Source organism: Sus scrofa, chromosome 8 (assembly GCF_054392235.1).
Source record: "Sus scrofa isolate SSC_HxYL_T2T_F1_AM1 chromosome 8, Sscrofa_HxYL_maternal_Yorkshire_Landrace_v2.0, whole genome shotgun sequence".
Classification (NCBI taxonomy): Eukaryota; Metazoa; Chordata; class Mammalia; order Artiodactyla; family Suidae; genus Sus; species Sus scrofa.
The window spans coordinates 138,075,386-138,091,085 of NC_139390.1; the positions used below are offsets into that span (position 1 = coordinate 138,075,386).

Consider the following 15,700-nt stretch of genomic DNA (forward strand, 5'->3'; position numbering starts at 1 on the left):
ACTAGATACAGTTCCCTGTGCTATACAGCAGGATCTCATTGCTTATCTACCCCAAATGAAATAGTTTGCATCTACTAATTCCAAATTCAAATATTTGTACACACACTCCCAGAAGTAGGATTGCTGTGTGTTGTGATAATTCTATTTTTTTTTTCTTTTTTTGTCTTTTAGGGGCCGCACCCACAGCATATGGAGGTTCCCAGGCTGGGGTCCAGTCAGAGCCGTAGCCACCAGCCTAGACCACAGCTCAAGGCAACGCCGGATCCTTAACCCACTGAGCGAGGCCAGGGATCGAACCCACGTCCTCATGGATGCTGAGCAACGATGGGAACTTATGATAATTCTATTTTAAGTTGAGGAACTGCCATACTGTTTCCATAGTATCTGCACTATTTTAATATTTCCAGCAACAGTGTGTAAAGATTCCAATTTCTCCACATCCTGGCCAACATTTGCTGTTTTCTATTTTTTGAAAGTGGCCATCCTGACTGGTATGAGGTGATATCTCCTTGTAATTTTGATTTGTAATTCTCTGACATTGATGTTGAGCATCTCTTCATATGTTTATCAGTCATTTGTATTTCTTTGGAGAAATGTTCATTCAAGCTCTTTGCCCATTTTTTAAATTAGATGATCAGTTTTTTATTGTTCAGTGGTAGGAGTTTTTTCCTCTGGATATTAACCCCTCATCAGGTATAGAGTGTGCAGATATTTTCTGCCATTCTGTGGGTACCTTTTTTTTTTTTTTTTTTTTTGCTGCCCACAGCATATGGCGCTCCCAGGCCAGGGACCAGATCTGAGCCACAGTTGCAAACCTATTCTGCAGCTGTGGCAGTGCACTGAGCTGCACCGGGGATTGAACCTGAGTCCTGGTGCTGCAGAGACGCTGACAGTCCTATTGCACCACAGTGGAAACTCCTGAGTTGCCTCTCTCACCTGGTTGATGATTTCCTTTGCTGTGGGGAAGTACTAAAGTTTGATATAGTCCCATAGTCCCATTTGTCTTGTCGTTGTTGCTTGTGCTTTGGTGGTAGCAAGACATCATTGCCAGATCCAACACCACAAAAGTGTTTTCCCCGAGTTTTCTTCCAGGAGTTTTATTATAGTTTCAGGTCTTACATTTGGATCTTTAATATACTTTAGGTTAATTTTTGTGTATGGTGTAAGGTAAGGGTCCAGATTTATTCTTTTGTATGTGGTTATGCATATTTTCTATAGTGTCTTTTTAATTACTGGTAATTTTCTTTGCTCTGAAGTCTGTGTTGTTTGATAATACAGCCATTTCAGGTTTTGTTTTGTTGTTGTTTTGTCACTGTTAGCATGGTATATCTGTTTCTATCCTTTGTTTTAACCTATTTGTATCTTTATACTTGAAATGGCTCTTTGCTTGTAGGCAACTTATAGTTGGGTCTCACTTTTGCTTATCCAGTCTAACAGTCTTTCTTTTTTTTCTTTTAAGCCTTTTCTGAGATAATTATAGATTCACATGCAGTTGTAAAAAGTAATAAATCTTGTATACCCTTCATCCAGTTTCCCTCAATGGTAATATCGTGAATAACTTTAGTACAATATTACAACCGAGGAATTGATATTAATGCAGTGTGCTTTCTTCTGATTGCTACTATTTTACATGCACTCATTTATGATTGTATATGTTCTCACGTTTAAATTTATATGACCACTGTCATAGTCAAGATGCAGTGTAGTTCGATCACAAATATCTTTTGTGGTGCCCATTTACAGCCCCAGCCACTCCTTTCCCCTCCTCTTTCCCTGGCCACCACCACTAATCTTTTCTTCATCTTTATAATTTTGTTATTTTGAGGATGTTACATGAATGAAATTATACAGTATGTAACCTTTTGAGATTGGTTTGATTTTTCATGTAATGTTTTATGTTTCAATGGCGTTTTCTTTATAGCTGAGTACTATTTCTGAATCTCTGCCTTTTATTTGGGAGTGCTTAGAGCATTTATATTTAACATGATTACTGATGTAATTGTGTTTGAATCAACCATCCTTCTCAGGTTTTGGCAAACTATGACCCAGGGGCCAAATCACACTCACCAACTGTTTTTGTAAATTAAGGCTTTTTTTTTTTTTTTTTTTTTTTTTTTTTGGCTGCAACTGTGGCATAGAGAAGTTTCCAGGCCAGGGAGAGATTATTTCATGACCACAGCAATGAGAACACCAGATCCTTAAGGTGCAGGCCACCAGGGACCTCCTATAAATTGAGGTTTTATTGGAACACAGCTATGCTCACTTATTTCCCGTAGTCTGTGGTTGCTTTTGTGCTACAATGGCAAAGTTTAGTAGTTGTGATAGAGATTTTATGGCCTGCAAAGCCTGAACTATTTACTATCTGACTCTCTACTGGAAAGGTTTTTGACTGCTCATTGGGGTATTTGTTTTCTGTTTGTCCCATCTGTTCTGTGTTAATTCTGCATCAGAAACGTGAGCTTAAAAGAGGTTAGAGTGATTGCTGCCTATTAGAACATCTGCACATGCTTTCCTGAGTAAATTTTGTTCCCGATGGAAGGTGTCTGTATTCTCTGTTCTGTGTAATGGACCATCATAAACTTAGTGGCTTAAAGCAACATACATTTATCTCACAGTTTCTGTGGGTAAGGAGTCTGGGCACAGCTTAGCTGAGTCCTCTGCTCAGGATCTCACAGAGGCTGCAGTCAAGGTGTTGGCTGGTCTGTTATCCTGTGGAGCCTTAACTATTGGAAAAATCTATTTCCAAACATTTAGGTTGTCAGGAGAGTTTCTCTGCAACTGTATGACTGAAAACTCTTTAACTTTTTTTTTTTTTTGTCTTTTTTTGCTATTTCTTGGGCTGCTCCCGCGGCATATGGAGGTTCCCAGGCTAGGGGTCCAATCGGAGCTGTAGCCACCAGCCTACGCCAGAGCCACAGCAATGCGGGACCCGAGCCGCGTCTGCAACCTACACCACAGCTCACGGCAACGCCAGATCGTTAACCCACTGAGCAAGGCCAGGGACCGAACCTGCAACCTCATGCTTCCTAGTTGGATTCGTTAACCCCTGCGCCACGACGGGAACTCCTCTTTTAGCTTTTTATTGACACTCAGGTGGAGGCCGTCCTCAGGTCCTGGGGATCGGCTCTAGTTCCCTGCTACATGGGTCTCTCCGTGGCACTTGGCTTCTTGAAGACTTGCACACGAGCACCTCAGTCCAGTGTGTTTACAGAATCTTAGATGATGTAGCATAATCAGAGTGACACTTCATTTCCTTTCTGTATTCTGTTGGTTAGAAACAAGTCACAGGTTCTCCTGATACTCAGGGGGATTATATGAAGGCATGACTCACTGAGGGTCACCATCATGTGTCCATGAGAGTGACTTTAAGACAATATTAATAACCATAATCGAAAATCTTACATTGACCATTTTGGTTCCTTTCAAAATCTGAAAACAGTTGATGAAATTAAAAATGAGGAGGCTAGTATAGGAAGAGTTAAGATATTTATCATTTTCAGAAACTGCGTAGCAAGTGAAGTTTCCAAGCTAATAGTACCAGTATTTGCAACATGGTTTATAATTTCATAAGCACTTGTAATTCTGTTATTGCATTTGATATAATTTTTTTTTTCTTTTTGCCATTTCTTGGGCCACTCCCACGGCATATGGAGGTTCCCAGGCTAGGGGTCTAATTGGAGCTGTAGCTGCCAGCCTACGCCAGAGCCACAGCAATGCAGGATCCAAGCCGTGTCTGCAACCTACACCACAGCTCACAGCAACGCCGGATCCTTAACCCACTGAGCAAGGGCAGGGATCGAACCCGCAACCTCATGGTTCCTAGTCGGATTCGTTAACCACTGCGCCACGACGGGAACTCCGCATTTGATATAATTCTTAGACTAGTCTTATGAAGTAGACAGGTATACCTGTTTATAGATGAAGAAATCAAGGTTAGCAAAGCCTTAAAAAAAAAAGTCACAGGAGTTCTTTTGTGACACAATGGGTTAAGGATCCAGTGTTGTTACTGCAGTGGTTTGGGTTGGCTGCTCTGGCATAGGTTTGATCCCTGGCCAGGGAACTTCCACATGCCACAGGTGTGGCCAAAAAAAAGACACATAGCCAGTGAGTAGTATAATGTAATTTAACTTAAAAATTTGTTGTTACTGCCACTAAAGTAGAATTATAGAATAAGACTATTGGTGTGGGATAGTCATCATATATGCTTTGATAAAGAGTAAATTTGACTTTATGTAATACTAGGAAATTCATTTGTGAGAATGCAAATGAGATTTTTTTTATAATGTGACAGTGCCTGTGTCTAGCAACACCATATCTCTAACCCCCAAAATATATTTGTAAAGTAAGTGGTTGCTCTATTTCACAGAGAAGATAACTGAGGTTTGATGCGTGTTGTCATTTGCCTAAGGTTATATACAGTTGGTAACTGATACAGTTATGATTTGACTTCAGAATCTAAGATGACCCTCATTCAGTCAGATAACCTCTATTTTTGCTTTGCATCATTGGACAACGTCTTTAAATTTAAAATTTCTAGCTCATGCCCCCCCCCCTTTATGCTTTTTAGGGCCACACCCATGCCATATGGAAGTTCCCAGGGTAGGGGTGGAATCAGAGCTGCTGCTGGCCCATGCCACAGCAACCTAGGATCTAAGCCACATCTGTGCCCTACGCTGCAACTTACAGCAATGCTGGGTCCTTAACCCACTGAGTGAGGGCGGGGATCAAAGCCATGTCCTCATGGATATTAGTTGGGTTCATTACCCCTGAGCCACAAAGGGAACTCCATTATCTCTCTTTTTGGAGATAGTACCTTCCACATCTTAAAAGTCATATAGTAATGAATTGTTCTCAAATTAGATGTTTTTTATTGTGGTAAAATACATAGCATAAAATTGACTATCTTAATTTTATAAAGTGCTTGTTTCAGAGACATTAAGTGCACTCACATTGTTAGATCATCATTACCGCCATCCACATCACTCTTTCACACTTGTAAAACCGAAACTCTGTTAAGTACGCCTCCCTTCTCCTCTCTGTCCAGCCTTTGACAGCCATCATTATACTGTCTTTATGATTTTGTCTACATGTGCCAGTATATCTTTTTTTGACTGGCTTATTGCATTTAGCATAATCATCTCTAATGTTCATCCATATTGTACCATATTGCATAATTTACTTTTTAAGGCTGAATAATGTTTCATTGTATGCATATGCCACATTTGGCTTATCCATTTACTTGCATGTGGACACTTGGGTTGCTTCCACATTTCAGCTGTTGAATAGTGTTGCTATGAACATATATGTAAAAATATCTCTTCAAGACCTTGCTTTTAATTCTTTTGCATATATACCCAGCAGTGGAATTGCTGCATGATATGGCAGTTCTGATGTAAGTTTTGGGATTTGTTTTGTTTTGGGGTGGGGTGGCTGTACCTGACAAAAGAAAGTTCCCAGGCCAGGGACTGAACCCAGGCCACAGCAGTGACAACACTGGATCGTTGGTAGCTAGGCTACCAGGGAACTCCCTCTGAGTTTTTCGAGGAGCTCCTGTACTGTTTTCCACAGCGGCTGTACCATTTTCCATTCCCACCAAGAGTACACAGGGGTTCTAGTTCCTCCTCATGCTTTGCTAAAACATGTTGGGTTTGGTATCAGGGTACTGCTGGCCTCATAGAAAGAGTGAGAAAATGTTCCTTGCTCTTTATTTTTTTGGAAAAGTTTGAGAAGGAATGGTATTCATTCTTTTTTAAATGTTTGGTGAAATTTACCAGTGAAATCGTAAGACTTTTATTTGTTGGGAGATTTTTGATTACTAATTCAGTCTCCTTACTCATTACAGGTCTGTTCACATTTCCTATTTCTTTGTGATTTCGTCTTGCTAGGTTTTGTGTTTCTAAGAACTTGTCCTTTTCATCTAGGTGATTGGTTATCCAGTTTGTTGGTGTACAGTTTATTATTTTCTTTTACAATACTTTTTATTTCTTTAGAACCAGCAATAATAATGTCCTCATTTTCATTTCTGAATATAGTCATTTGAGCCTTGTCTCTTTCTTAGTCCATGTAGCTAAAGTTTTGTCAATTTTGTTGATCTTTGCAACTTTTGGTTTGATTTTTCTCTATTGTTTTTTTCTTCTCTGTTTCACTTCTCTTTGCTCTCACCATTATTATTTGCTTCCTTCTGCCTGGTTTGGCTTTAATTTCTCTTTTTCTAGTTCCTGAAGTAGTAAAGATAGGTTGTTGATTTGAGATGTCTCTTTTTTTAAAAAAAGTAGGTGTTTAAAAGTATAAATTTTCCCCTTAGCACTGCTTTCTCTGATTCTCATAAGTTTTAGTATGTCATGTCTTTGCTTTCATTTATCTCTGAGTATTTTCTAATGTCCTTGGGATTTCTCCTTGACCCAGTGGTGGTTTAAAATTGCATTAAGGGAGTTCCCGTCGGGCTCAGGATCCATGAGATGCAGGTTTGATCCCTGGCCCCTGCTCAGTGCATTAAAGATCAGGCATTGCCCTGTGCTGTGGTATAGGTCGCAGACACAGCTCAGATCCCACATTGCTGTGGCGTAGGCCAGCGGCTGTAGCTCTGACTTGACCTAGGCTGGGAACCTCCACATGCTGTGGGTGCAACCCTAAAAAGCAAAAAAAAAAAAAAAAAAAAAAAAAAGTTAATATCCATAATTTTGCAAGTTTTTTAATTTTCTGTCCCCCCCCCCCCCTTGTTTCTTTCTTGTCTTTTTAGGGCCACACTCATGGCAAATGGAGATTCCAGGCTAGGGGATGCATCAGAGCTGTAGCTGCTGGCTTATGTCACAGCAACACCGGATCTGAGCCTCATCTGGGACCTACATACACTACAGCTCACAGCAGTGCCAGATCCTTAACCTAATCGAGGCCAGAGATTGAATTTGCCTCCTCATGGATGCTAGTCAGATTCATTTCTGCTGAGCCACGACAGGAACTCCTATTCTATCCCTTTTTATTTCTTGTAACTTTTTAATTTAAAGTCTTATTTTTGGAGTTCCTGTTGTGGCACAGCGGAAACAAATCTGACTAGGAACCATGAGGTCCAGTGGAAATGAATGACTAGTATCCATGAATGAAGATGCAGGTTCGATCTGTGGCCTTGCTCAGAGGGTTGAGGATCTAGCGTTGCCGTAAGCTGTGGTATAGGTTGCCGACGTGGCTCAGATCTAGCATTGCTGTGGTTGTGGCATAGTCCAGCAGTTGTGGCTCCAATTTGACCCCTAGCCTGTGAACCTCCTTATGCTGTAGGTGCCGGCCCTAAACAGCAAAAATAAAGTCTTATTTTTGTTTCTTGCTACTATAACCATTTTTGCTTTCTTTTGCTTACTGTTTTTTGGGTTTTTTGCTTTTGCTTTTTAGGGCCACACCTGCAGCCTATGGAAATTCCCAGGTAAGGGGTCGAATCCAAGCTGCATCTGCCGGCTTACACCACAGCCACAGCAACTTGGGGATCCAAGCCACATCTATGACCTACACCACAGCTCACAGCAATGCCAGATCCCTGACCCACTGAGCAAGGGCAGGGATCGAACCTGCATCCTCATGGATATTAGTTGGATTCATTTCTGCTGCACCACAGCGGGAACTCCCTGCTTACTATTTGCATGGAATATTTTTTCAGTCCTTTCCATTTCAACCTGTTTTTGTCTTTGGATTGGACACAAATGTTTAAAGTAATTACTAATTAGGAAGGACTTATTTCTGTCATTGTGCTGTTTTCTCTATGCCTTAATGCTTTTTTGACCCTGCATTACTGTTGTCTTTTGTATTTGGTTGACTTTTTTGTAGTGAAATGTTTAAGTTCCTTTGTTATTTCCTTATGCGTATATTCTCTAGGTATTTTCTTTGTGGTTATGAGGATTTAATATCATAAAGCTATTAATTTATATAAGCCTGACTTCAATAACAGACAAAAAGTTGGCTCCTGTACAGCTTCATCTCCACCCCTTTCAGTGTTTGTGTCACCAAATTACATCTTTATACATGGTGTGCCCCAAAACAATTGAAAATCCTTTCAAATTATTATATTTAAATTGTTTAATTTTTTTAAGTTCTCAGTTTTTACTTAATTACCTTTAAGTTATTCTCCTAAATTATGTGGGAAACACAATTTGGTGTTGGAAACCAAAATTACAGTAATACAAGCTTTTACATTAATAAGTTTTTTTTAATATATTGCTGGCAACTCTACTTTTAGTTTTTTGAGGAACCTCTGCACTGCTTTCCATAGTGGTGGTTCCAGTTTACATCCTCCCCAACAGTGTAAAAGGGTTCCTTTTTCTCCGTACGCTCTCCGGCGTACAAACTACAGCATTGTTTGTAGACATGCTGATGAGGGCCGTTCTGGCTGGTGTAAGGTAAGTACCTCATTTTGATATTCATTTCTCTAATAGCAATATCGAGCATCTTATCATGTGCCTTTTGGCCATCTGTGTCTTCTTTGGAGAAATGTCTATTTAGTTCTGCCCATTTTTTTATTGGGTTGTTGTTTTGTTGTTTTGATATTGAGCTGCAAGAGTTGCTTGTCAATCACTTCATTTGCAAAGATTTTCTCACATTCTAGGCATTGTCTTTTCATTTAGCTTATGGTTTCCTTTGCTGTACAGAAACTTTTAAGTTTAATTATGTTCCATTTGTTTATTTTTGTTTTTATTTTCATTACTCCAGGAAGTGGATCTGAAAAGATTGCTGCAGTTTATGTCAGAGTGTTCTGCCTGTTTTCCTCTAAGAGTTTTTTTGCTTGTTTTGTTTTTGTTGATTTTCTTCTTTTTAGGGCTGTACCTGCAGCATCCAGAAGTTCCCCAGGCTAGGGGTCGAAGCAGAGCTGCAGTTGCCAGCCTATGCTACAGCTACAATAATGTGGGATCTGAGCTGCATCTGAGACCTACACCACAGTTTGTGGCAACACTGGATCCTTAACCTACTGAGCAAGGCCAGGGATCAAACCTGCATCCTTACAGATACTGGTTGGGTTCTTAACCCGCTCAGTCACATGGGGACTCCCCTCTAAGAGTTTTAGAGTATCTGGTCTTATGTCTTTAATGCATTTTGAGTTTACTCTTGTGTATGGTATTAGAGAGTTTTCTAATTTTATTCTTTTACATGTAGGTGTCCAGTTTCCCCAGCACCGCTTATTGAAGAGACTTTTTCTCCGTTGTATGTTTTTGCCTCCTTTGTCATGGACTAGTTGACCACAGGTGCTTGGGTTTATTTCTGTGCTTGCTATCCTGTTGCGTTGATCTGCATTTGTTTTTTTTTTTTTTTTGTGCCAGTACCATACTGTTTTGATGCCTGTAGCTGCGATTCTTTGTCTGCTCATTGGTAGGGCTCTGTTCCCACCTTGTTTGTTGTTTGGCTGGGTCTTCTCATCCCTGATGGGTGGGGCCAATTTTTCCAAACTGACGGCCTCTGGGGAGCTCACACTGATTATTCCTTAGGACCTCCACCTTCAGTGGTCCTCCCCCACAGTGAGCTACAGTCGACCCCTGCTTTCCAAGGAGACCCTGCAGCACCCACAGCTACGTCTGACCCAGATTCTTATGGAGTCCCTGCCTTGCCCTGGGACCCACTGCACATGAAACCCTGTGTGTGCCCTCTGAGTGCAGTCTCTGTTTCTGCAGTCCTGTGGAGCTCGTACACTCAAGCTGCACTTCTTCAATGCAAAATGCTCTGGAGGCTCCTGCTCCCAGTGGCAGACCCCCAGGCTGGGGAACCTGAGGTGGGGTCAGGTCTCTCGCTCCTGTGGGAGCCCCTCTGTGATATAGTTATTTTCCAGTCTCTAGGTCACCCACCTGGCAGATAGGGGATTACTTAGATTGTGAAAATACTCCTACTGTCTCCTTGTGGCTTCTTTGTCTTTTGGTGTAGGATCTCTGTTCTGGTAGCTTCCAGTGTATTTTGCTGATGGTCATTCAGCAGTTAATTGTGATTTTGGCGTTTTGTGAGAGGAGGTGAGCTCAAGTCCTATACCTGCCGTCTTGTCTCTCTGATTCGCCCTCACTTTTGAAGGACTGTCTTGCTGGATGTAGCTCTTTAGTTGACAGACGTTAGTTTTTTAGTACTTTGAATGTATCTCCCCATTGTGTTTCAGCCTCCAACGTTTGATAAGAAATCTGCTAATAATCTTACCGAAGATCACTGGTATGTGATGATTCACGTAGGTTCTTGTCTTCAAGATCTCTCTTTGGCTTTTGAAAGTTTGATTATAATGTGTCTTAGTGTGCGTCTCTGTGAGTTTTCCTTCTTTGGAGCTTTATATGTTTTTGTTCATGTCTTTCATCACATTTGGGAAGTTTTCAGCCATTATTTCTTCAAATATGCTCTCTGTCCCTTTCTTTCTCTCTTATCCTTCTAGGACTCCCATGATGTATATGTTGGTCTGTTTGATTGTGTCCCACAAGTCCCTTAGGATCTGTTTATGCTTTTTGGGTTTTTTTTTTTTTTGTGGTTGTTTTTTTGTCTTTCTAGAGCCTTGCCTGAAGCATAGGGAGGTTCCCAGGCTAGGGGTCCAGTCAAGAGCTGTAGCAGCTGGCCTGCACCACAGCCACAGCAGTGCAGGATCCAAGCTGCATCTGCAACCTACACCACAGCTCAAGGCAACGCCGGATCCTTAACCCACTGAGCGAGGCCAGGGATCGAACCTGCAACCTCATGGATGCTAGTTGGGTTTTTAATCACTGAGTCATGACGGTAAGTCCTCTGTTTTTTTCAATGGTTTTGTTACTCAGACTTAATAATCTTCATTGCCTTAACTTCAAGGTTGCTTATTCTTTTTTTCTGCCTACTCAGATCTGCCTTCAAATCCCTCTAATGAATTTTTACTTTTAGCTATTGTACTTTTTAATTCCAGAATATCTCTATGGTTCCTTTTTTAGGTTTTCTGTTTTTTCTCGATAGTTCCTTTTTATTCACACAATGACTTTTTACACTTTCTCTTCCTTTAGTTCTTTGAGGATCTTTAAGACAATTGTTTTGCAGTCTTTGTCTAGTATAAATGGCTTTAGTTCTGTTTCAGAGAGAGTTTCTGTTAGTTCATCTTTCCCCTTGAATAGGCCATGTTTTCCTGTTTCTCCTTGTGATTTTTGTGGTGGTGGTTGTTGAATACTAGACATTTGAATCTAATAATGTAGTAACTCTAGAGATCATGTTCTCCCCATTCTTTAAGGTTTGATGTTTTTTGTTATTGTTTTGCTTTTCTTTGATTGGTGTAGGTTATCCCTGTAATGATAATCCGCCTGAGGTGTGAACTTAAGGTCTTCTTAAGTCTTTTCTTAGACTTTTCCCGGGCATGTGTGGCCACTTTCTAATTTTCCTTGTGTGCGTAATTGTTTTTTGATGCCTTAGTCTTCAGTGTCTTGCTCCCAAAGGGGGAAAAAGTGAAAAATGAAGAGTTCCCTCTCATGGCTCAGTGGAAGTGAACCTGACTAGTATCCATGAGGATGTGGATTCAATCCCAGGCCTTGCTCAGTAGGTTAATGATCTGTCCTTGCCTCGAGCTGCAGTGGAGGTTGCAAACGTGGCTTGGATATGGCATTGCTGTGGCTGTGATGTAGGCTCACAGCTGTAGCTCTGATTTGAACCCTAGTCTGGGAACTTCCATATGCTGCGGATGTGGCCCTAAATTTTTTTAAAAAGTGAAAAATGCGTAGGCCTGTGGCTACAGCTCTGATTCGACCCCTAGCCTGGGAACCTCCATATGCCACAGGAGTGGCCCAAAGAAATAGCAAAAAGACAAAAAAAAAAAAAAAAAAAAAGTGAAAAATGAAGTGGTAAAGGGCACCAGCCTTTAAAATCTCCTGGAAGTCCCTTCCGGTGAGAGGGAAAGGGCTGCAACAGTGAGAGTAAGTGTAGTAATAGTGGCTGCCCATTTCTTTGTCTGGACCTCTGTGATCAGAAAGAGCAGTCAGCAATCAGAGGAGAGATCCCTTATATTTGGAGGACAGAATCCTTCTTGCCTATTGTGGCTCCTGCAAACTCTGCAAGCTATTCCAGGAACACATGCCCAGCTGCTTGCCACATGGCTGAAGGTGTGAGATGGGAGCTGCTACTGTACAAAGAGCTGAAATTGACCAGCATTAACTGTAATTTACTTATCTAAGTGTTCTTCTGGAAATTGTAACCCTTCAGTAGGCTCCAGAGTTCCACAATAGTTAACATGAGACAGATTCTGCCAGTACAGTTGTTGTATAGATGAGACAGATTTCTCATGCTTCTCCTCACCATCTTTCCCCAGTTTTCCAATTGGAGTTAAAGGACTTTCTTCACTGATATAAAACAATTAGCTGAGGTAGCTTATGTGACATTTAGTGTAAAAATAGTTTTTTTTTCTTTTTTCAATAATGATATATATGGTCATTTTACATATATAGTATTTGTAAACTGTAATTACTAATTATCTTTCATTTTGAGGGATTGTTTTTATTTTTTTTTCAATCGCAGAGAACTGGACAATGGCAGTTGAGTACATTTTGGGAAATATCTGAAGTTTAGTGGACTGCATCTACCTTCTTGCTTCTCCCCATCCTTTACAAAAGCGTTAATGGGATGTTTGAGAAGAGAGCTGTATTAAAAGAAGAGTGCTGCAAATGGCTTCAGAATCTACAAATGCGAAACAAGCTAGGAATCGCTTCACAAAGGGGAAAAGGCAACCGCACCAGCAAATAAAGAACAGATCTTCAATTAGTGATGGAGATGGGGAAGATTTTTTTATCTTTGAAGCAAATGAAGCGTGGAAAGAATTCCATGGTTCTCTTCTTCAGTTTTATGAAAACGGAGAACTCTGTGACGTCACACTGAAGGTGAGACAGTCTTTTTTTCTTTCTTTTCTCAACCTCTTCAGTGTGTTAGGAAAAATCATGGTTTCTTTAACCACCAAAGGCAGAATTTTGGTGCTGTACTTTATTATGGTCAGAATGATTTTGGTATCAATCCTTTATTTTACTGAAAGGGAAGGGATATCAGGGAGGGTAAGTAAAAGGAACTTAGTATTGAGCTAATTAAATGTTGATATTCACTGTTTCTTAGTTAAACTTCTGAAAGTTCTGGAGCCCTCAGACAGCAAATAGTTATTATTACTGAAATAAGTAAATTGCTGTTGACTCCATAGGGTTTAACTTGTGAATTAAAAAATCCTGTTGTATTCACTTCCTCTTGATATAGGTTAGAGGTCAGTATTCTTGGTTATTTATGTAGATGCACTAGTGTTTTACTGTACATTCCTATTCTGATACAAGCATACATCGTTTTTCTTTTTTGCACTTTGCCTTATTGTGTTTTGCAGGTAATGCATTTTGTTTTTTGTTTTTTTAACAAATTGAGGTTTGTGGCAACCCTAAGCAATCAGGGATGGTTAGCATTTTTTAGTCTAAACATAACTTTCATATGCACTGGGAAACCAAAAAATTTGTATGACTTACTTTATTGTGATATTTACTTTATCACACTGGCTTGGGATCAAACCCCCAATGTCTACAAGATATGCCTGTAATGTAATCTCTGTTTCAATACTAGTGCCTTTTAAGTGAGATGATTTGTCTGTATCTGATAGTGCAGCCGAGACTAGTAAGACTTGGATGAAGAGAGTCTACAGTAGACTTCGTCTAAGGTCTGTAGGATCATGTTGCTCTGCCACAAAAGAAGGTTTGATGAAGTTGGAAAATGGATAAAGCAGCATGGAAGAGCCTGTGTTCTAATTATTTCTCAGTGCTCATTTAAAAGTACCACTCTTCTTGGGAGTTGGAGATTTATGTGCATCCATGCAGCATTTTCCACATGAGAATTGCTACTTCGAAATCTCTTAGATTTTGCTTTCTTCTCGTGATCAGTCAGGTTCTTAGAACTCAGAATGTAGGGATTGAGGACATTGTGGAGAAGGAAATCGGGGGACACTGAGCAAACTCTATCAACTGCATAAATTCTGAGTTTCAGGCCGAGAACGCCCAGGAGTATACTGTTACACTTGTAAATACATGATATAGATTCTCTTCACTTAAACTCTTAGTGTCCTTACATATTTCTAGGTAAAAGATACTGAGAGCAAAAACCATTAAGTGATTCTAGCTTTATGTGAAATTTAGCCAGTTATATATTTTAATGAAGGAACACCTAAACTCTTTCATCCATATAGTATGTTTAATTATGTCATTATTCTAATTTTCAAGCCTAGTGTGAAATTCAGCGACCCATACTGGCGTTGGTAAAAATAAAAATGTAAAATAAGTCATTTGAATTTCATTAGTTATCAGTTCAGCATATCAGTAAATGTTGGGAAATAGAGTTTTTTTGATTGCATAAACTTTGTAATTGGATTTTAGAATAATTTTTACTAGCTACTGCATATAAACTTAAGTGAAAAATAAGGATACAGCCATTTAAGGCAAGTGATAATAACTAATCTCCTAACTTTTCTTTTTTTATTGGTTAACTTCAGCAGTAGGTTGAAATGAAAACTTCAGAAAACTCGATGATGAAAGCCCCAAAATGCTATGTTTAAAGCAGTAACATAGGTCATTTAGAATTAAGAAACTTCACTCATTTAAAGGGACTATCATTTTTATTTTTCAAACTGTAAAATTATGATGACACTTAGGATTTGTGAGGAATAAATGAATTAATAACATACGAAGTCCTTATAACGGTGCCTAATACATAATAGTAAATAATCAGCTGTTAGAATCATTATGTGTACTACTACTGTTGTTCCACAGGTACCAAAATACCTGCCAAGGTATATTCTTGTTCCGATCCTTAGAAAGAATTATAACTTAATCTTTTAGCACGTCTGTAACTGGATTTGTTTTTCTGTCCATTTTTAGGGCTGCCTTGCAGCATATGGAGGGTCTCAGGCTAGGGGTTGAATTGGAGACATAGCTGCCGGTCTATGCCATAGCCACAGCCACATCACATCCAAGCTGGAGCTTATAACAACACTGACTCAACCCACTGAGTGAGGCCTTAACCCACCTTAACTCAACCCACTGAGAGAGGCCAGGGATCGAACCTGTATCCTTTTGGATATTCGTCGCGTTCTTAACCTGCTGAACAATAGGAATTCATGGATTTGTTTTTTAATTCTAATTCAACATTTCTTTTCTTTTTTCATGTGTCTTTTTTTAGGACCATACCTGTGGTACATGGAGGTTCCCAGGACAGGGGTCAGGACACCCAGGACACCAGCCTGTGCCAGAGAAACAACAGTGCGGGACCTGAGCCATGTCTAACGGCAACGCCGGATCCTTAACCCATTGAGCAAGGCCAGGGATTGAACCCGTGTCCTCATGGACACCATTTGGGTTCATTAACCCCTGAGCCATGACGGGAACTCCCAAATTCAACATTTCTTAAACTTTCAGAATTTATAACTATCATAGAACAACTAAACCAGTTAGGATTTGGGGTAGTTTATAAGAGCGTCCAACATAAACCTCAGTTTTTACTCTCATATAATCTTGAGGACTGTACTTTGAATATTCATCTCCTTTTTTCTGTCAGTATGTTTCCTTTGATCATTGTTCCTTTTAGGACCAATATTTTAGAAAGATAATTATCAAAATTACTTTTATTGTTCATATGTAAGGCCATTAATAGGTTTTTTGGGTTTTTTTTTTTTGTCTTTTTGCCTTTTCTAGGGCCGCTCCTGCGGCATATGGAGGTTCCCAGGGTAAGGGTCTAATTGGAG

General features: G+C 40.0%; 1 protein-coding gene across 3 annotated transcripts in view; it reads left to right on the forward strand.

The window, feature by feature from the left end:
* Positions 1–15,700, forward strand: part of KLHL8 (kelch like family member 8) — a 64,939-nt gene that overhangs the window by 16,834 nt on the left and 32,405 nt on the right. For all 3 annotated transcript variants that reach the window (XM_084973647.1, XM_021101779.2, XM_021101776.2), the window contains exon 2: positions 12,463–12,821. In XM_084973647.1, the coding sequence (XP_084829773.1) occupies positions 12,609–12,821 (213 nt within the window). In that variant the 5' untranslated portion in view covers positions 12,463–12,608. The remainder of the gene's footprint in view (positions 1–12,462; positions 12,822–15,700) is intronic.